This window comes from Anser cygnoides, chromosome 6 (assembly GCF_040182565.1).
Source record: "Anser cygnoides isolate HZ-2024a breed goose chromosome 6, Taihu_goose_T2T_genome, whole genome shotgun sequence".
Taxonomy (NCBI): Eukaryota; Metazoa; Chordata; class Aves; order Anseriformes; family Anatidae; genus Anser; species Anser cygnoides.
The window spans coordinates 17,935,564-17,957,107 of NC_089878.1; the positions used below are offsets into that span (position 1 = coordinate 17,935,564).

A 21,544-nucleotide genomic window follows, 5' to 3' on the forward strand; every position below is an offset into this window, starting at 1 on the left:
GTGAAACTGTACATACCATGTTTCTGCTGCTCCTGGGGTAAGAACTTGGGGGTGATGGGATTGTTGATGCTTTCATGTTGGCTTGGGGACATTTTTGCCCCCCAAAGGAAACTGCAAAAAAAGTCTCTTGGGTGGAGCAATCATCCTTCACGTGTCTTTTACAGCTCCAGTTGTCTCAAGCAGCAGGCTCCAGAGTTGATAGAACCAGTTGTAGTTGGTTTTGCTGTCTTCTCCTTGCATCGTTTCTTGAGAGGAAGCTCTTGGAGATACAGCCAGCTGCTGTAGCAAACTCACCTTGTTGCACCCCAGTATTCTTGTGCTCTCTATGACTCTTGCTCAGCACTGTAGATTTCACATGGCAAACGTGTTGTCACTCTCTACATGCTTATTTGTTCTGCAGAACCTCCTAAGTTCATCAAGAAGCCTGAAGCTTTGCGATTTGTGAAGCACGGAGACACAGTTCAACTTGAATGTAAAATCAGTGGCACGCCAGAGATCAGGACCGTGTGGTACAAGAACGATCAGGCACTCCACGCAAGCAACAGGCTCCACATGTCTTTTGTAGACTCCATAGCGGTGCTAACTATCTTGGATGCCAGCACTGAGGATGGCGGCGATTACATATGTGAAGCCCAAAATTCTGCCGGCACTGCCAGCTGTAGCGCTTCAGTAGCAGTGAAAGGTTAGCAGCATGGCTCCGCACATAACTAGAATCCCTGGCTCCTGGTCCTGCTCTCAGCTGCACACCCTCCCCCCCATGTCCCCCCCCGCTCCCCAAACAGGGAGCTACTGCTGTGGCAGTCAGTGGCTGCCAGGGCAGTTTCTTTCCAGCTGCTCTCAGATTAATATGCTGATGCGTTGTAGACATCAGAGAGACTAGGCAGGAAATGGTAGTGGGTGTTGAGCACTGTGCAGCCACTCCCTTGCCTTCCTGTTTAAGCCAATTGCAAGCCGAATAAGGCAAGGTTGTTGGGTCGCATGGGATGTATGAACTAGATGAAGCACCAGCCATGGTGAGAGAGATGGACACACTTTGCAGACATCCCTCTGCCTGTTTTTTATGTACAGTGATTCTATCAGGAGTGAAATTTAAGAAGCAAGAGAGGGCTGTTGTACTGAGCCTCACTGGTGGTAGCTTTCATGATTGGAAAGAGGTGAGGAAAACTGGAATATGGTCCTGAAGAAAGGGGAGAGGGGCATTTGGGGAGAGGCCCTAAGTGCTAACTCCAAACAGGTGCAGAAGTGTCATATTTTCTGCCCTTGGGAGTGCTTGGGATGGCTTTCTGGGAGATGCCAGAGGCTCAGCATCTTTTAGAGATGAGACCACATAAGATGAGGATGCTAAATATAGGTTTACAAGAAGAAGTGTAGGCCTCCTTCCTGAGTATATTGTGTCTTGCTACTATCCAGAAACCTACTCAGGGAAGCAGTCTCAAATGTTATGATGTGATTCTTTTTTTTTTTATAGAACCACCTGTTTTTAGCAAGGTGCCGAGTCCTGTGGACACACTTAAAGGCTCGGATGTTATTCTCCAGTGTGAGATAGCAGGGACTCCACCCTTTGAGGTGGCTTGGTTCAAGGACCGGAGACAGGTCCGGAGCAGCAAGAAGTTCAAGGTGACAGCAAAGCACTCCATTGCCAGTCTTCACATCCTCAATCTGGAATCCCAGGATACTGGAGAATATCAGTGCAAAGCAATGAATGAGGTGGGAAGTGACACTTGCACCTGCCCAGTAAAATTCAAAGGTTTGTATGGTAGAAGACCAACAGCACCAGCACCTTCTTTTCTTGATCTTCTGGCTGTACCTCTTCCAAGCAGGCACGCGTGATTAACCTTCCTCTGCCTCCTTGTTTTTGCCATCAGAGCCCCCACGCTTTGCCAGGAAGCTGAGTGACATTGCAATCTTCGTTGGAGAGCCAACAGCTCTACAGGCAGTGGTGGAAGGATCCCCACCAATTTCTGTTGTCTGGCTGAAGGACAAGGGTGAAGTTATTAGGGAGAGTGAAAATGTCCAAATGTGGTTTATGGACAACATTGCAACTCTTGAGATTGCCAGTGCAGAGGGAACTGATGTTGGAAAGTACATTTGCCAGATCAAAAATGATGCTGGCATGCGGGAGTGCTCTGCTTTTTTACAAGTCCTAGGTGGGTATAGCCTGTTCCACAAGTATTCTATCTTGCGGCTCTCACAGTTGTCTCTGCCACCCCTTGTTTGCTGCTTGTATCCTGTGCTCACTGGTTTGCAGGTGGATTTCCTGGTGACACACTGTCCCCTCCCTTCCTATTTCAGAACCAGCAGTAATCTTAGAGAAGACTGAGCCGATCACAGTGATGGCTGGCAACCCTTTTACCTTGGAGTGCAAAGTAGGAGGAACACCTGAACTTATCGCCAAGTGGTACAAAGATGGCAGAGAACTAAGGAGTGATCGCAAATACCAAATTACCTTTTTCAACAATATCTCCACTCTGAAAGTCTTTTCTGCAGAGAGGGGAGACAGGGGCTTATATACTTTTGAGGTGCACAATGAGGTGGGGGACAGCAGCTGCACTTCTTCAGTTGATGTTTCAGGTCAGCTCTATATCTTGTCTTTAAAAAACTGTTGTTTTTTGTTTGTTTGTTTGTTTTCTTGTTTTTGTTTTCCTTTGCACTAAAAAAAAAAAAAAACATTTTTCTTATTCTTCTTCTGCCTTGTCTTACTTAGATCGCCTTGTTCCTCCTTCATTCTCAAGAAAATTAAAGGAAACAAATGGGGTGCTGGGATCTTCAGTGCTGCTGGAATGCAAAGTGTCTGGCACATCCCCCATATCAGTGGCCTGGTTTCAGGATGGGAATGAGATTGTTAGTGGAGAAAAATATGAAATCTCATTCTTGGATAACATTTGTGCTTTGAAGCTCAATGCCCTGGATGTCACAGATACCGGGCCATACACCTGTGTGGCAGCAAATGTGGCTGGATCTGATGAATGTAGTGCCTTCTTGACTGTACAAGGTCAGTGGAAGGATGTTACAACCCCTTCTACAGAACACTTCTTTCCTCTTTCTTTCTTACCTCTGATTTCCTATGGCTTTTTCTTAGTTTCTTTTTGTTTTCTCCCTTGTTATTTCTATTTCTAACCTGCTTCAGTTTTCATCCCCAACAGGAAATCTCCTATTAACATTTTTCTCCCTCTTCACTTCTTTGCGTGACACTTAGAACCACCTTCTTTTGTGAAGACACCTGATCCCCAGGAAGTTTTGCCCGGATCAAGTGTGACATTCACCAGCTACATCAAGGGCAGCACCCCCTTCAAAGTCACCTGGTTCCGAGGCATCAGGGAGCTGGTGCTGGACAGCACCTGTTCCATTTCTCTGGATGAGTCTGTGGCACAGCTACAGCTGCACAACGTGGAGCCGGGCCACAGTGGAGATTATGCCTGCGTGGTCACAAATGATGCTGGCAGCATCTCATGCACAACTCAACTCTTTGTGAAAGGTGTGTGTGTGTGTGTGTATGTGTAGGTATCTCTCTCTTCATGCTCTGCCTGCAGCCCTGCCGCATTTGTCCCTCTCACTATTGACCTGTGCCTCCACACAGAGCCTGCAGTCTTCATGAAGAAACTAAGTGATTTCAGTGTGGAGCAGGGGAAGTCCATTGTTCTGGAAAGCACCTACATGGGCACCCCTCCCATTTCTGTCACCTGGAAAAGAAATGGAATGCCTATTGCTCAGTCTCCACGCTGCAGTCTTACAACTACTGACAAATCTGGCATTCTTGAAATCTTCAACAGCACCAAGAGTGACGAAGGCGAATACACCTGTGAGGTGGCAAATGAGGCGGGTGGGGATGTTTGCCACAGCCTTGTATCCATCTTAGGTATGCATCACCCCTGATCCCCAAGGGGACCCCAGTGATGCTCTGTCTCTGCTCACTATGCTCTTTCCTCCCCTAGAACCACCCTATTTTGTCACACACCTGGACCGTGTGGAGGTGAAGGTTGGCGAGCCTTTGATTTTAAAATGCCAGATTGGTGGTGCACCAGAAATCAAGGTGTCTTGGTACAAAGAAGACACCAAGCTCAGATCAACACAGGCTTACAAAATGCACTTCAAGAATAATGTGGCAACACTGGCGTTCTCTACCGTGGAGGAAAGCGACGTTGGAGAATATACCTGCAAAGCAGAAAATAGTGTTGGCTTTGCTACCTCCACAGCTTTGCTTGTCATTAAAGGTGATGGTCCTGGGGCCACTCTTTCCTGGGGTAGTTTGTAGGAACTCTTTGTTGTCTATAGAAAGGGGTTCTTATTAAGTTCAGTGTTAACTAATTCTAGGTTGACAAGGTAGCTTCCTACTTATGGTGATGATTATTATTATTTTGCAGAACGTCAACTTCCCCCTACATTTGCCAGAAAACTGAAAGATATTCAAGAGACAGTTGGTGCCCCAGTGACTTTTGATTGTCGCATAAATGGCTCAGAGCCTATCCAGGTCTCCTGGTACAAGGATGGGGTTCTTTTAAGCGACAGTGATAACGTGCAGACAACCTTCTTAAATAATGTTGCAGCTCTTCAGATCTTGCAAACTAGCATGGCTTACTGTGGCCAATATACTTGCTCAGCGCAAAATGCTCTGGGGACTTCATCTTCCAGTGCCAAGCTTCTCCTCACAGGTTTGTAGCTCACACCTAAAGATATTTTGTACCTATTTGCGCTCTTATTCTTTTACTCTTTCTCCCATTCTACCCACTGCATGGTGGTAAGGGAGTGTGGGCATGGCATGGTCAGGTGTGTGTTGAAGGGGAGCTTAGTGGTGAGCTCTGCCATGCTTTCCTCTTTGCAGAACATCTACAACCTCCCTTCTTTGATGTCAAGCCAGTATCTACTGATGTGGCACTAGGGGAAAGTGCAACCTTTAAGTGCCATGTGACTGGCTCTGTACCTATGAGAATTACATGGACCAGAGACAACAGAGAAATCCGCCCAGGTGGCAACTACAAGATGACACTGGTGGAAAACATGGCCAGCTTGACGGTCCTAAAAGTGGGTAAAGGAGATGCTGGACTCTACACATGTACTGCTAGCAACAGCGTTGGAAAGGATGCATGCGCAGCTCAGCTGGCTGTACAAGGTATTGCTGGGATCTTTACTGTTCATCAGGCATTTCTTTGCAAGGCAGACACCCACAAAAAACCCTGAATAGTGCAGACGCGTGAGACTAACAATCTTTACAAGATGTCATGTTGAGATCTTTCATTTCATTTAAATATTATTTTATTTCATTTAAATGTTATTTTAAAACCTAAATGCTTATCCATCTTTCTTCTGGTCTGGTACAGTGAGTCTTATCAAGGGAATTCTGTCACTGAGGTATTAACTCTGACTTAGTACCCTGTTGTGCTTTTATTAATAACTGTTGGCCAGCAAAATCTGTCTGCCTTAAACTCTTTCTCTAGTAGTGTCATTTGCTAAGTTGTCCAGAAGAGGGAAAGGTACCTGAAAGAAGCAAGTTCACTTATGAGGCTTAAATGTATTTTTAACGGGTGTGCAGTTCCTGAAAATATTTGAAAACTCCTGTTGTTGAATAGGAAAAATTGACGGATCTGAGGGCAGACTTGGTGACAAATATCTGCTCCGCCAACACTTTACTTCTCTACATAGTGTGTGGATCTTATGATTTTCAAAGATCTAAATTTATAACTGGATCAAACTGTCCTGGTACAAGTGACACTTGTACCTTACTGTAATTTCCTTGATGTAGGTGGGAACCTTGGATTTATAAATAGATGTTCCAGATACTTTATTCCTACTGATTTTATTAAAGGACAAATGTAAAATACACTACTTAAATGATGCATAAGATTAAATGTCCCTGTTGTTTCAGGGCATTCTTCTTTTCCCTCTCTCTCTCTCTCTTTTTTTTTTTTTTCTTCTGTATAAGTTTGGAGGGGAAATCAAACACTTTACAAGAATAAATATAATGGCTTTTACTCTCTGAGACAAATAACACAAGAAACTGAACTACCATGAGCAAGATTTTTTAACAAGTGCATGTCAAATATATTATGTCTGGAGTATATTCTATCCATAGGGATTTTTCTTGGTGGGGGTGGGAGGAGTGTGGAAAACTGCACTGCCTGTGGACTCAATGGCAAATAGGGATGCTGTTATTACACAGTTTGACTTAAAAAAAAAAAAAAAAAATTGAAATACTGTAGCAAGAAATCTAAGCTCTTTTAAAGATTTCAAGTTTGTTTCCAACAGAATCATAATTCTGTTTATTATTAATGATAACAGTACTAATAGGTTAATTTGACTGGAATTACTCTACATAAAATGATTCTAACTGACCTTATTCATTTTCTTACTCTTCAACTCTTTACTCTTCAACTCTTTATTCATAAAATTGTAAATTATTCTTTTATTACTTTTTCCAGGATTATTTTTCCTTTAATTCTTTAGATTTTGTGCAGATTTCCCAATGATGTAAAATTAATTTTGCTCATTGCTTGTCAGCCTATTCCTACAAAACTTGGAAGTGCAAGCTCATATGTGCATTGATTTGCATGGTTTTAATTTGAGAAGATGCTGTCTTATCTCTATGACGTACAGTCTTTTGTTTGTAGAATCAAGATCTTATATCCAATTGACTTCCAACACCTCCCTACCCCCCCCCCCCCCGCTTTTTTTTTTTAAATCTAGTGTTCCCAATCTGTAGTTTTAACACCTGCCTTAGGTTCTAGAAACTACCTAACATTCTAAGTATATACTTTACTAACATATACTCACATTTTTGGAAAGGAATGGAAGTACTGTGTGACTAGTCAGCAATGTTAGTCTGTTAGTATGCAGATAGGTAATCAACTGTTTATCAAAATGAAATCTGAAAACAAAGTAATGAGATTCCAAGAGTTCTTGTTTTAACAAGACATAATTTCTATTTTTAGAAACTCTAAGGAAGTTTTGTTACTAACAACATAGGATGTTCTGCAAATGTCCCACAGATTGAAGTGACCCACAGTAAAATAGATATTCTTCCCACATGTTACAGATACACAAAAAGGCAATTCATCCTGTTCTGTAGAGAGATTTGTTAGTTGTTCCCACATTACCACCTCTTGGTTTTACTACTTTTATCTTTGATCCATGAGCATTCAGTCATGTGATTCTGAATCGTCTGCACGGTACTTTTGATGTAAAGTGTCAAACCGCCCTTTCCTTCTCTCCTTACAGAGTAAAATGTAGCCATCTGGTTTACTTTCCAGTCATATGACCTTTAAAACCAATTTCACTAGTACCAACCATCTCATAATTCTTCCCAGCATGATTGTTTTGAACTTCTCTTATTTGCTACCTAAGATCCTTGACTTATAGTCCTTATATGCACCTTTATGTTTGGCTTTGCAATAAATGTGCAAAGGGTTATAACTCAAATACACTTATTGACTGTATCAATTCTTAATGACATATTAAGTTATAAAGCAGTTGCTATAATGCTCAGCCTAAATTCTCTGAACAATAGTACTTAGATGAACAGTTTGGATTCTTGAATTTCCATCAGGCATTTTTATTACCAATGTACTACAAGAGGATATTACTTAAAGAAAACCACACGTGTCAGCTGAACATAGAGAAGCAGAACGAGAAAACAAAATAAGGAGAAACTATCTAAAATGCAAATAGAGAACTTGTTTGCTGCCTAATCTACATTTTGGACAAACTTCAAATCATCTAAAAAAAAAAATGGCAATTACAAAATTAGAATGATTGCATAAGTCCCCAAAAGTTTATGTTTTCTGTTAGATATTTATCTGTTTATTCAAAAATCTGTGCAGTTAAAAACATCATCTTCCATTTTTGGCTTTCCAGAACCGCCAAGGTTTATTAAGAAACTAGACTCCTCAAGACTTGTGAAAGAGCATGACTCCACTAGGTACGAATGCAAAGTAGGGGGATCTCCAGAAATCAAAGTCATCTGGTACAAAGGTGAAACTGAGATCCACCCCTGTGAAAAATACCGAATGTCGTTTGTGGATTCAGTGGCAATCATTGAAATGCACAACCTCAGAGTTGAAGACAGCGGTGACTACAGTTGTGAAGCTCAGAATCCAGCTGGTAGTGCTAGTACGAGTACCTCACTGAAAGTAAAAGGTCAGAATCCCAGCTCTTCCCTTGCCTTTCTATCTGTATGTGTACTCTTGTGCGGAAGAGCTGTTAAATCCCACTTTCTTTAATCAGACAGACCAAAGCCTGTCTGAAAAGATGGCAACTCTGTTGCCTGCTTGTTATATCGTGGGAGATCTCTCACAGTGCTCCTTTGCTGCTCACTATCAGTTTGGCTACTTGCATACTCTCTTCTTTAATATCATCAGCTCAAATAACACAAACTTTAACTCCTTTGTTTCAGCACCCCCTATTTTTATCAAGAGGCCCCATCCAGTCCAGACCTTGAAAGGGTCTGATATTCGTCTGGAATGTGAGCTTCAGGGCACTCCTCCATTCCAGATTTCATGGTATAAAGACAAACGAGAAATTCGGAGCAGCAAGAAGTACAAGATCATGTCTGAGAACTACCTTGCTAGCATTCACATTCTCAGTGTGGATACTGCAGATGTTGGTGAATATCACTGTAAAGCTGTAAATGATGTGGGAAGTGACTCCTGTATTGGCTCTGTAACACTGAGAGGTTTGTATAAGGACTGTTAATTCACCTTCTTGGAATTTCATTTTTCCTGTTATTTTCCTCCTACTTTTCCCGTCCTGGAGTGTTTTTTACTGTTAAATATCTTCTCTTAAATAGCACCACCAACCTTTGTGAAGAAGCTGAGTGATCTCACTGTTGTAGCTGGGGAGTCGATCGAACTGCAGGCTGCAGTTGAAGGATCACAGCCCATTTCTGTTCTGTGGTTAAAAGACAAAGGGGAGATCATTAGAGAAAGTGAAAATCTTTGGATTTCCTATTCAGAAAATGTTGCAACTATGCGGATTGGAAACACAGAACCAGCCAATGCTGGGAAATATGTTTGTCAGATAAAAAATGATGCTGGAGTTCAGGAGTGCTTTGCCACACTTACAGTGCTTGGTGGGTAGCATGGTATAAAAAACATAATATGTTTTACAATGCTTAAAATTTTTAATTTTTATGGTGCTAATTACTATCACATTGTTGTTTTTAAAAATGCTGTGACTTGCGTCTCATTGCAGAACCTGCAATCATTGTAGAGAAACCAGGCCTCGTGAAAGTTACAGCTGGAGACTCTTGTACTCTGGAATGCACAGTAGACGGCACACCAGAGCTTACTGCTAGATGGTTTAAGGATGGGAATGAATTGTCTACTGACCATAAATATAAAATCAGCTTCTTCAACAAAGTATCTGGGCTTAAGATCCTCAATACAGGACTAGAAGATAGTGGAGAATATACTTTTGAGGTGAAAAACAGTGTTGGTAAAAGCAGCTGCACAGCTTCGGTGCACGTTTCAGGTTAGTTGACTACTCCTTTTGAGTCACATCTGATCCAAAGTTCTTTTATAATGCTTTTAGATAGCATACTGTTTCCCATGACTGGCAGTCTGAGGGGGCTCACTGCTTGTATAATCTTTGAATGCTTGGCACTCCACTGTGACAAGCATCAGGAACAGATGCCTACCTAGCATCTGAGGGGCAGGAGTTATAGTGCAGTTTGATTTCTTCAGCTTTAATCCATTTGTCTTTTCTAGACAACTGGTGCAATATTGTTTCATATGAAAAAGAACTGCAAAAAGAAAAGGTATTCCTTAAGTTGATTCCTTAACCATCAACTATCTATTTTTCAGTGTTTTAGACATGCAGGAGCAGATTGCTAATGCAGATACATCAAAATAAACTGGTTTTATTATGCACTGAAAACCCTCTGTATTTTAAGCTCCTGTACTGTAAGTTTTTTTGTTGTTTTTTTGTTTTATGTTTAAACAAATGCAGATCGTATTATACCTCCTTCTTTCACAAGAAAACTGAAAGAAACATATGGTCAGCTGGGTTCTTCTGCTGTACTGGAATGCAAAGTTTATGGGTCACCACCTATTCTTGTTTCCTGGTTTCATGATGGACAGGAGATTACCAGTGGAGACAAGTATCAGGCTACCCTTACAGACAACACCTGTTCTCTGAAAGTGAATGTACTTCAGGAATCTGATATGGGAACTTATCTGTGCACAGCTACTAATGTAGCTGGATCAGATGAATGCAGCGCATTTTTGAGTGTTAGAGGTCAGTATCAATAAGAAGCCAGAGCTGGATGACTCAAATTTGTTTTCAAAAAGACTTAATTCTTGGTTTTGTTGTATATTTCTGATAATTATGCTCTTCATCAAAAGCTGAATGTACTTCTTCTCTGTTTTATTTATATGCTTAGAACCACCATCTTTCATGAAGAAACCCGAACCGCTGAATGTTTTCTCTGGGACAAACATAACATTTACGAGTATCATAAAAGGCTCCCCTCCATTGGAAGTTAAATGGTTTAGAGGTAGTGTTGAGCTAGTACCAGGGCACAAATGCAATATAACCTTGCAAGACTCACTTGCAGAGCTGGAGCTGTTTGATGTACATCCACTTCTGAGTGGAGACTACACCTGCCAAGTCTCTAATGAGGCAGGGAAGATTTCTTGCACAACACATCTTTTTGTTAAAGGTTTGTCCAGACTACTGTTTCTTATGCTTCTTAAAGAAAAAAAAAAATCTCCTGGCTTTATTTAATTTATATTTTTATATTGTTCATTATAGAACCAGCAAAATTTGTGAAGAAGGTGAATGATTTAAGTGTAGAGAAAGGGAGAAATTTACTCCTGGAATGCACATATACAGGTACTCCACCAATTTCAGTGACATGGAAGAAAAATGGAGTAATATTAAAACACTCTGAAAAGTGTAGCATCACCACTACAGAAACATCTGCCATACTGGAAATCCCTAGTAGCAAACTAGAAGATCAAGGGCAATATTCTTGTCATATTGAAAATGACTCTGGACAAGATAATTGTCATGGTGCAATCACAATACTAGGTGCGTCATCAAGCCACCATCACTTCATCAAGTGTTATTTCAACTACTTGTGGTCATTGTGCAATACCTTTTTTTGTGCTGTTTGTTCTTCAGAACCACCTTATTTCATTACACCCTTGGAGCCAGTGCAGGTGACTGTTGGGGATTCAGCATCCTTACAGTGCCGGGTTGCTGGAACACCAGAAATGATTGTGTCATGGTACAAAGGCGATACAAAACTGAGAGGAACGGCTACTGTGAAAATGCACTTTAAGAACCAAGTTGCCACTCTGGTTTTCAGCCAGGTGGACAGTAGTGACAGTGGGGAGTACATCTGCAAAGTAGAAAACGCTGTTGGAGAGGCTGCTTCATCATCTTTGCTCACAGTTCAAGGTGAATCATTCTTTTTTAAAAATTAGGAAAATGGCCTATATTTCTTCGGTATGTTTTTTCTTTCAAATACAAAGATTGTCTTTTAATTTTTAAAAGCTCTATTCTTTTCTGACCAGTAAGATAACCTGTGGTAATGTGTTCTATTAACAAAGGTCTAACAGTAAACCTAACTTAAATATATCTCTTACTGACCACATTTCTTCTGTAGGGATAGTAGCTTCTGCATCTTCATTCCCCATTTAGGATATTGTTTTGACTGTTTCTGCAGTTCAAGAGTCCTGAGATCATAAGCTAGCTAGGCAGTCCTGAGGGTTAAATAGTCTCACTGGGTGTAAATAAGGGCAGAATGGTTATATATTTTCTTGAATCCATATGCACTGTGTTCTTTTCACATGAGCTCCCAAATTAAATGATGTACATTTAAATGTAACATTTTTAATAAGTTAAAAGCAAAAATCCATAATACTTTACAGTATTGGTGAGTACAATAGGTGCATAGCTTTTGAAAGACCTCATGGTACAATACCTGTTTTCTTACAGAGCGTAAACTTCCTCCTTCTTTTACCCGAAAAGTAAGAGATGTTCATGAAACTGTTGGCTTACCAGTTACATTTGATTGTGGCATTGCTGGTTCAGAACCTATTGAAGTATCTTGGTTTAAAGACAGCGTACGTGTAAAAGAGGACTACAATGTTCACACAACCTTCATAGATAATGTAGCAACTCTGCGGATTTTGAAGACGGACAGGAGCCTTATTGGGCAATATACCTGCACAGCAACCAATGCTATTGGAACTGCTTCTTCTAGTGGAAGACTTGTCCTTACAGGTTGGTGGGCTGTGAAATATTTAATGGAAGTATCTTAAAACTTGCTTTTACTTTATACATGTATTAAATATTGTACAAATAATATTTATTTTGAAAAGATTTAAAGCAAATTGTGATGTTAAAGTGATGCTTTTTAATTTCTTTCACTCTTTAGAAGGGAAGACTCCTCCATTCTTTGACACGCCAATTACATCTTTGGATGGTATTATTGGAGAAAGTGCTGACTTTGAGTGTCACATTTCTGGAACACAGCCTGTTAGAGTCACATGGGCAAAAGATAACCAGGAGATTAGAACAGGAGGAAACTATCAAATCAGTTATGTAGAAAACACAGCCCATTTGACCATCTTGAGAGTTGAGAGGGGAGATTCTGGAAAGTATACATGCTATGCTAGCAATGAAGTTGGAAAGGATTCTTGCACAGCTCAACTGAATGTTAAAGGTACTGAACAGATAATACATTGTGTGTAATTTTTCTTCTTTTAATTGTAAAGGAAGTTGGCATTATTGCTGCAAGAAAAGTTTGAGAAAAAACTTTAAACATAACTTTTGAGATATAGCTCAAAAATATCTATCTGGATGGTATAATACCCATGGATCTTTAAAAAGAAATTGAAAGGATCATTAACAACAAGGGGAGGAGGAAAGAAAGGATATTTTCTTCAGCCTAATTTCTTTATAGTCTTTATATTCTATAGGCCTATTTCTTCCTTGATAACTCATCAAAAAATCTTGTGTTTTTAAAGGCATTTGACTTAGATCAATCATCAATCAATCAAATAGGTGTGTTTTTTTCCTGTTGTTTTTCACAAATAAGAAAATCCACTAACACAGTGACTGTACAAGTAAAACACTTGCCATTGTTCTTGGAGTACTTTCACTAAAACAAACAAACAAAAAAAATCCTATTTAAATGAGAGCAACTATTGATTCCCCAATGTTATTTTTTTCTTGAAATGCTTTCTTTAGAATTTTTTATTTCAGCTTTGGTGCATATTTTCTTTTTTCACAGAACGAAAAACTCCACCTACTTTTACTAAGAAATTGTCTGAAGCAGTAGAAGAAACAGAAGGGAATGAACTTAAACTTGAGGGCCGTGTTGCTGGCTCTCAACCTTTGACTGTTGCTTGGTATAAAAACAATCAGGAAGTTCACTCAAGTCCTCATTGTGAAATATCATTCAAAAACAATACCTTACTTTTGCATATAAAGAGTGTAGAGCAATCAGATGCTGGTTTATATACCTGTAAAGTGTCCAATGAAGCAGGAAGCGTGTTGTGTACATCCTCTGTTGTTATCAGAGGTTAGTAGAAATCATGCTTTTCTTTACTTCTTAATTTTCTTTCTGTGTTAGCTGCAAATAGCTTCTGTCTTGTGAGTTTGTGCAGCCAGTAAAATAATTGTGCTGTGCTTAATTGTTTTTATTTGCCTTAATATTAATAATTTGTACTGAGATGGACATGATAAAACTGAGGTAAACCACAAAATCAATAAATTCTTTTGATTTTGTGATTTAAATTTGTGTGTTTAGGAGCTTCTTTTTCAGTACTTGCTATGACTGATCTAGAGTAAACATTGAAATCTGAAATGTTTAATGTGATTTTTTTTCTTTTTTTTATTTTGCCTTTTTTAACTTTATTTATTTGTTTGTTTATTGAAAAACAGTTTTCCTGTGCAATTACAACTAAGCTTGGGCAGCTTTGATGGTGTGTTGTGGCAGCATGGCACACCATCCTAATACTATTGTAGGAGATTGCATATTTGATTCTCTACAGATGCCTATTGTAGTTTTGCAGTCTAATAACTGTTTTAGTTATTCTAATACTTTTTGCATGCTACCGTCCTTATTTTGTGGAGAAAAGATGTGTTATATAAAACATTTCTTGCATGTTTGCATGCAAAACATATACTGTCTTGTTATTAATTCTATTTTCTAAAACTGATTCATATTCTCAGACTTCTTCTTATCCTTGTTCATTGCTTTCCTATGTCTTAAGAATCGCATGTATTTCTTTTTCTCCTATGCTCTTCATATTTTCCTTCCTTGAATCATAGAATCAATAAGGTTGGAAAAGACCTCCAAGACCATCTGATCCAACCATCCCCATACCACCACTATTACCCACTAAACTATGTCCATAAGCACCAGGTCCAACCTTTCCCTAAACACCCGCAGAGACAGTGACGCCACCACCTCCCTGGGCAATCCATTACAATACCTGACTACTCTTTCTGAGAAGAAATTTCTAATTTCCAACCAACCTGAACCTCCCATGGTGCAACTTGAGTCCACTCCCTGTAGTCCTATCACCAGTTATCTGCGAGAAGAGGCTGACCCCCAGCTCCCCACACCTTCTTTTCAGGTAGTTCTAGAGAGCAATAAGGTCTCCCCTGAGCCTCCTCTTCTCCAGACTAAAGAATACCAGTTTCCTCAGCCGCTCCTCAGAGGACTTGTGTTCCAGGCCCTTCACCAGCTTCATAGCCCTTTTCTGGACGTGCTCCAGAGCCTTGATGTCTTTCTCGTAGTGAGAGGCCCAAAACTGAATGCGATTCTCAAGGTGTAGCCTCACCAAAGCTAACTACAGAGGAATGATCACCTCCCCGGTCCTCCTGGCTACACTATTCCTGATACAAGCCAGGACGCTGTTGGCCTTCTTGGCCACCTGGGCACACTGCTGGCTCATGTTCAGGCAAGCATTGACCAGCACCTCCAGGTCCTTTTCCTCCGCACAGCTTTCCAGCCACTCTGGACCCAGCCTGTAGAGTTGCATGGGGTTGTTGTGACCAAAGTGCAGGACCCGAGACTTAGGCATATTGAACCTCATCCCATTGGCCTCTGTCCGTCGATCCAACTTGTCCAGGTCCCTCTGCAGGGCCTTTCTACCCTCTGGCAGATCAACATTTCCCCCCAACTTGGTGTTGTCTGCAAACTTACTGAGTGTACACTCAATTCCCTCATCCAAATCATCAATAAAGACATTAAAGAGGATAAAAAGAATTCACTGAAGCACTTTCACATTCCAGAACCTAAAAAGCCTCCAGTTTTTGACCAGCCCCTTCAGCCAGCAACAGCAGAGGAAGGTGGTAACATACAGCTCAGCTGCCACGTCCAAGGATCACAGCCAATCCGGATTCAGTGGCTGAAGGCAGGAAGAGAAATAAGAGCTTCAGACAGATGCAACTTCAGCTTTGCTAATGGAGTAGCTCTTCTGGAACTTGCTGCAGTTACCAAATCTGATTCAGGAGAATATGTGTGCAAAGCTTCAAATGTGGCTGGCACTGATGCTTGCAGATCTAAAGTGACTGTTAAAGGTACAGTAACATGAACAAAATCAAGGATTGTGATGGAAATTTAAAACTCCATCCTACTTCGTTTTGTGTGGAACAAAGACACTAACATTGTAATAGTAATAGACTGTAATTAGTATCTTTCGGTTCTTTTCAAAACTGTAGAATCTGGGAAAACGGTGCATTTAATAATAATTTATATATAAATAGCAACATAAACAATGGAATATCATTGTCAAATCAATAGGATATTCTTACCAAAAAGGTTAAGGATTTAGTTCCTATAGCTAAACACAGAATTTAAGAAAAATGCAAGTAAGTGAAAATTACTTGGGTCTGCATATTTTATGGGAACAGTGGTGTTTATTTTAAAAAGTACAAAAATAATTTTATTGATAGTGTGGCCTTAGAGGTTAGCTGCTTCAAAACTATTACAGCTCCAACACCTTTGGGAATTTTAGCTAGAAGTAAATGTTGCCTAAGCATGAGAGCTTCCGTGTAGAGTCTTGTTTTACCATTGCATTCAAGATATGCAGGTTCAGTAAGATGTAGAAGCAGCATCTTTTTCACTGCATGGGTGGCAGCAGAACTAAGAACTAGTCAAAAGAAAAAAAAATGAAAAAAAAAAAAAAGAATTTAACACATCAGTGTTACAAAAAGTTCAGATAATTCTGAGGGTGAGATTTCCAGAAGTAGAAAAGAGAACACCTCGCTAAAAAAAAAGTCTCATTTTAGAAAATTCTTCTTATTTGCATAGCCATCTATAAGCTTGCATCTATGCAGAATAAAAATGATCTGACTGATGTTAGTGGAAAGCATAACATGGCCTACAATGCTCAGTTTCATTTGCAATGTAAAATACAAGTTACTTAAAATATGAAAGTACTTTACATTTTCTGTATTTTGCATAATGTTTTGTTTCATCTTGTAACTCATTCCTTTTCACACAGGTAGTTTTGGAGATTTTCAAAAACCATCTGGACATGGTCCTGGGCAAACAGCTTTAGGTGTCTCTGCCTGAGCAGTTGGAAAAGATGACCTTCAGAGGTCCCTTCCAACCTCATCCATTCTGTGATTCTGATAAAACAGTCTGTTTAATTATTTGACTCATTTTATTTATTTATTTATTTATTTTAGAAAAAGTAGCAGCTGCACCAGCAGCTAAGAAAGCAGAAGTGGAGGGAAAACTCTATTTTGTGTCAGAGCCTCAGAGTATCAAAGTCATGGAAAGTAAGAACTCTTTTTCAAAAAATTATATTGTCTTCTATTTGTCTATACCTGTTGCTTGAGATTATGTCCTGTTGTCATAGAAACACCTGCAAAGACTTATCTTCCTCATTTGCATCTTTCTGTAGAGACTGTTGCAACATTTATTGCAAAAGTTGGAGGAGACCCAATTCCAAATGTTAAGTGGATGAAGGGGAAATGGAGACAACTCAACCAGGGAGGTCGTATTTTCATCCAGCAGAGAGGAGATGAAGCCAAACTAGAAATAAAGGACACAACAAAAACTGATTCTGGCATGTACAAATGTGTAGCTTTTAACCAACATGGGGAAATTGAGAGGAGTGTCAACCTACAAGTTGAAGAAAGGAAGCAAGAAGTCATTGAAGGGGATGTCAGGGGAAAACTAAAAAGGTATATGCAAAGATTTTATAGATTACTTTGCAATCAACACAGAAAAACTTTCTGATTAAATGTGTCAGATCACGATATAATATTTTGATATTCATGATAAAAGTGTAGCTGTGTACTTAAAATAGAAGCACCTAACCAGGTTACACTAAAAGAGTGCACTACATGCAGTAGTTCTAAGTTGATTAATTTTTTCATTGAACATCTTTCTAGAAATGAAGTATTGTATATATTGTATATTTAACTTATGTCATTGATTTGAATAGAACTCCAACAAAAAGGAAGGAAGATGAGGAAGATCAAACTATTGATATCTTGGAACTTCTCAAAAACGTTGATCCTAAAGAATATGAGAAATACGCTCGCATGTATGGAATTACAGATTTCCGTGGCCTCCTGCAAGCCTTTGAGTTACTAAAGCAAACCCGAGAGGAAGAAAGCCATAGATTGGTAAGATACAGTGTGACTACAGCATTGGCCTTGTTAAGAGTAACACAGCCCCTGTGAACAGACTTGGTGTCCATGATGTGATGTTACTGTGTGAACAGGATTTTCTGGTAGCTGTTTAGATCTTTTAGTTCTCAAATTCTTGCATGCTCAAACTGAAGAAGAAAGGAATGGCCCTTCTGGCCAGGTATGTTCTGTCTTGACAACTTGGTTGCTATTTTTTAAGATGAGAAGACAGGCTAGATACAGTATGGCTACAGCAAATTTGATGTAGGAACCAGTTATATGTTGGATAAAAGTGACAGCTTGACATTTAGGATCCTTTAATCTTTAAGTACATTCTGTCTTATCACAGGAAATTGAGCTTACAGAAAAGGCTCAAAGAGAAGAACAGGAATTTGATGAACTTGTATCATTTATTCAGCAACGACTATCACAGACAGAGGTAACCTATTTTTGTCCTGATTTGTGAAATATTCAAACCCATAACAGGGAACTTGAAACTAATTTAAATTAATATTTTTCAGCCTATTACTCTGGTCAGAGACATTGAAAATCAGACAGTTTTAACAGATGAGGATGCTATCTTTGAATGTGAAATTAAAATTAACTATCCAGAAATTAAACTTTCATGGTACAAGGGAACACAGAAACTGGACTCCAGTGACAAATATGAAATTAGAATTGAAGGTGATCGCCACATACTGAGAATCAAGAACTGCCAACTTGAAGATCAGGGAAATTTCAGAATAGTGTGTGGACCACACATTGCCAGTGCTAGGCTAACTGTGATTGGTAAGTGTACTTTTGAACTAAGTATTTGAATTAATTTTTTCTTTGATTATTCTACTGTCGGATGTCTGCTAAATATATATATATATTTTAACATGCTAATAGAACCTGCAGTTGAACGGCATCTTCATGACACTACTTTCAAGGAAGGAAACATATGCACGCTCTCTTGTCAGTTTTCTATCCCAAATGCCAAGTCTCAGTGGTATAGAAACGGGAGGCCCATTAAGATAGGAGGGAGATATTCAACACAAGTCTCCGACAAAGTACACAAACTCATCATCAAGGATGTTAGAACAGAAGACCAGGGACAGTATACCTGCAAGCTTGAGAATCTAGAAACAACTGCAGATCTGGCCATTGAAGGTTTGTAAAAAGATGTAGAATCTCTATATTACATTAGTGGTAAAGAGTTGCTGGATGTTCCATTAACAGAACAAATGAAAATAAAATGGATTTCTTAAAGAAATATCCTTGAACTTGGAAATGGATTAAACAAGAAATTTTGTTGTTCTTTCTCTTCGAACAATAAATACGTGACATATTCATATAAGTTAGTATTTTTAACTAAATCATCATTACTAATGACCCCTTGCTCTCAAATTGTTTGTCATACTTTCTTTTATCTTCTTTTATTCTGTTACTCTCCTATTTTCCTCATATTTCCTCTTTTTCCTTAATTATTCTTTATCTTCTCATTTCCCTAATGGCTTCTCTTGTATATTTTCTCTACAGCAATCTTATTATATTTTTATTCTTACATCTTCTAATCTTCATTCTTATGTATAATACTTCATGGTAGATGGAATTCCTTTTCTCTTATTTGTTATTACATCTCATTGTAGTGTAGCTATTTTTATGAAAACAGTGAGAAGGGATTAGGTAAACTAAATGACCTGGTCTTAGTTAATAACAGATATTTTTTTGTTGTCCCTGAAACAGCTGAACCAATCCAGTTCACGAAGAGCATACAGAATATTGTAGTGAGTGAACACCAATCTGCAACCTTCGAGTGTGAGGTGTCTTTTGATGATGCAGTTGTGACATGGTATAAAGGCCCCACTGAACTGAGAGAGAGTCCTAAGTACAGCTTCAGAAGTGAAGGTCGTTGTCATTATATGACTATCCACAATGTTACTGCAGAAGATGAAGGTAAAAATTCATGGCGTATTTTGGCCAATGCCATTCTTTTCCATGATTTTGTGTTCTTCTTTTCTAATGATACAAGCATACATAATACCTACATAATGATACATAATGTTATGAAAATTTGTATCTGGTGCAGGTGTATATTCTGTAATTGCTCGTCTTGAACCAAGGGGAGAAGCAAGAAGCACTGCAGAGCTCTATCTGGTAACCAAAGGTTAGTGAATTTTCTAAACAAATTTATGATCCTAGCTACATACAAATTTGTGAGTTTGAAACATGATTCTGGAAAAACAAATAGTTCTAAAAGAAATGTATTACTCTTTTGCAGAAATCAAACTGGAGCTGAAGCCACCAGGTAAAGATAATGCACAAGATTACCACAAGATCATGTCTGTTATCTGTCATAGATATATTGCATTGTTCTGCTTTATCCTTTTTCCCCTGGCTATAGTAAGTCAAACCTACAGTCTGGAAAAATATTCCTCAGCCGTGAATATGAGGAACTATTTATTCTTATACATAGTGGCAATGACTACTTTGATAACTCTGAAAGCAGTGATTATTGTTGTGTCTGGGTCTTATTTTGGTCTGGTTGTGTCTGGTCTTATTTTGTACAATATGAGAAGCCACATTCTCTAAAACAAACAAGTATATTTTTATTTAAATGACTGAGGAATAGAACAATGAAGAGGTACCAATGAATACATTCAACATCTTCTGCACAGCTGAAAAACAGTTAACCAAGGAAGCAAAATGGGTAGCAATCATCTCCTTATGATATATAATGACCTTCCTTTCTGAATGTTCTTAAGAAAGAGCCTACTCCAAAATGAGGCAAATATATATATATATATAAATAAATAAAATGAAACCATGGAAAGTTTGGCCAGATAGAAAGATTAATTCAAGTAATTATCTATACATTGGCTTGCTTATGCTTCAGGAGCAAGTTACAATAATTGTATGCTAGAACATAAACAAATAAAGGCCCATGAACTAATCTTGGGGATAGCAAATTCAGATCTGTATTTTTTATTCAGTTAAACATTTTGACTTTCCAGATGTTCCTGATGCCAAGGTTGCAGTTCCACCTCAAAAACCAGCTGAAGGTAGGATAAAAAACAAACAAACAAATAAACAAAATACTTGTTGCATAGTGCTCTTTTATATCATCACTGAAGCAGCAGAGTCATGGGTACCTCAGAGAAAAATCTTAGACAGCTCCAGTGATAAAATCTAGTTGATTCTCCCTGTAGAAATATTATAAGAGCAAGCGTTGATGTGAATAGACTTCTTTTGCAGCATCAGAGATGAAAATTATACACAGACAAGAACGAAGCTATGTCTCTTAAAAAAAAAATTGCCCATCATTCCAGCTTGTTTTCCCGTCAGTCTGCTGTTAACTCCACTTTCCCTTTATTTCTATTTTCCTGTTACAATCATTCTTCATTTTTACCACATAAATATCTTTTAAACAAGCTCTCTGAACTGCAATTTTGAAAAATAAAAAAAAAGTAAAACAGTAATAATAAATTGAAAATAATTGTCTTTTGAAGACAGAATAAACAGGTCGCATGTGTATTGTCAGTGGACTTCTCTACCCAGGCTCTGTTATTGGTCTACAGACTACAAACATTACAAATGTTTCTGCTAGATTCAATCATTTAGTACAGATTGAGAAGTGCAGTCTTCTTGGTTACATTTCCATGACAATTTTGTAAATGCTTGGAGTGGCAGCAGGAGGGAAAAGACTGAAATTTAGATGAATTACTATCAGCAAAGATAGGAGAGTGATGGCAGTAAAGAAAACAAAGCTGTGAAGGGTTGGGGTTCAAGTAACAGTAGGCTGGAGATTCACATTCAAAATATATTGTTCCAGATACAGTGGGTGGTCAGAATGAGCACCATTTTTCCTTTTATTCATAGTTATAATAAAATAATCTCCTCTGCCTATTTTCCAAATGCACTAAGATATTTCTTCAAGAAGACAATACCATACTCACACTTTATTCTA

General features: G+C 38.9%; 1 protein-coding gene across 1 annotated transcript in view; it reads left to right on the plus strand.

Annotated features, from left to right (window-relative positions):
- LOC106029845 (titin) overlaps positions 1-21,544 on the plus strand; it is a 244,523-nt gene that overhangs the window by 69,968 nt on the left and 153,011 nt on the right. The window contains exons 76-107 of the mRNA XM_066999168.1: positions 401-682; positions 1,469-1,747; positions 1,866-2,147; positions 2,293-2,571; positions 2,705-2,992; positions 3,197-3,475; positions 3,578-3,856; positions 3,933-4,211; positions 4,362-4,649; positions 4,820-5,107; positions 7,846-8,127; positions 8,384-8,662; positions 8,777-9,058; positions 9,181-9,459; positions 9,937-10,224; positions 10,370-10,648; positions 10,741-11,019; positions 11,113-11,391; positions 11,932-12,219; positions 12,374-12,661; positions 13,232-13,522; positions 15,244-15,531; positions 16,645-16,737; positions 16,863-17,145; positions 17,409-17,592; positions 17,945-18,034; positions 18,117-18,384; positions 18,487-18,747; positions 19,324-19,533; positions 19,667-19,744; positions 19,859-19,885; positions 20,592-20,639. Coding sequence (XP_066855269.1) covers positions 401-682; positions 1,469-1,747; positions 1,866-2,147; positions 2,293-2,571; positions 2,705-2,992; positions 3,197-3,475; positions 3,578-3,856; positions 3,933-4,211; positions 4,362-4,649; positions 4,820-5,107; positions 7,846-8,127; positions 8,384-8,662; positions 8,777-9,058; positions 9,181-9,459; positions 9,937-10,224; positions 10,370-10,648; positions 10,741-11,019; positions 11,113-11,391; positions 11,932-12,219; positions 12,374-12,661; positions 13,232-13,522; positions 15,244-15,531; positions 16,645-16,737; positions 16,863-17,145; positions 17,409-17,592; positions 17,945-18,034; positions 18,117-18,384; positions 18,487-18,747; positions 19,324-19,533; positions 19,667-19,744; positions 19,859-19,885; positions 20,592-20,639 — 7,767 coding nt within the window. The remainder of the gene's footprint in view (positions 1-400; positions 683-1,468; positions 1,748-1,865; positions 2,148-2,292; positions 2,572-2,704; positions 2,993-3,196; positions 3,476-3,577; positions 3,857-3,932; positions 4,212-4,361; positions 4,650-4,819; positions 5,108-7,845; positions 8,128-8,383; positions 8,663-8,776; positions 9,059-9,180; positions 9,460-9,936; positions 10,225-10,369; positions 10,649-10,740; positions 11,020-11,112; positions 11,392-11,931; positions 12,220-12,373; positions 12,662-13,231; positions 13,523-15,243; positions 15,532-16,644; positions 16,738-16,862; positions 17,146-17,408; positions 17,593-17,944; positions 18,035-18,116; positions 18,385-18,486; positions 18,748-19,323; positions 19,534-19,666; positions 19,745-19,858; positions 19,886-20,591; positions 20,640-21,544) is intronic.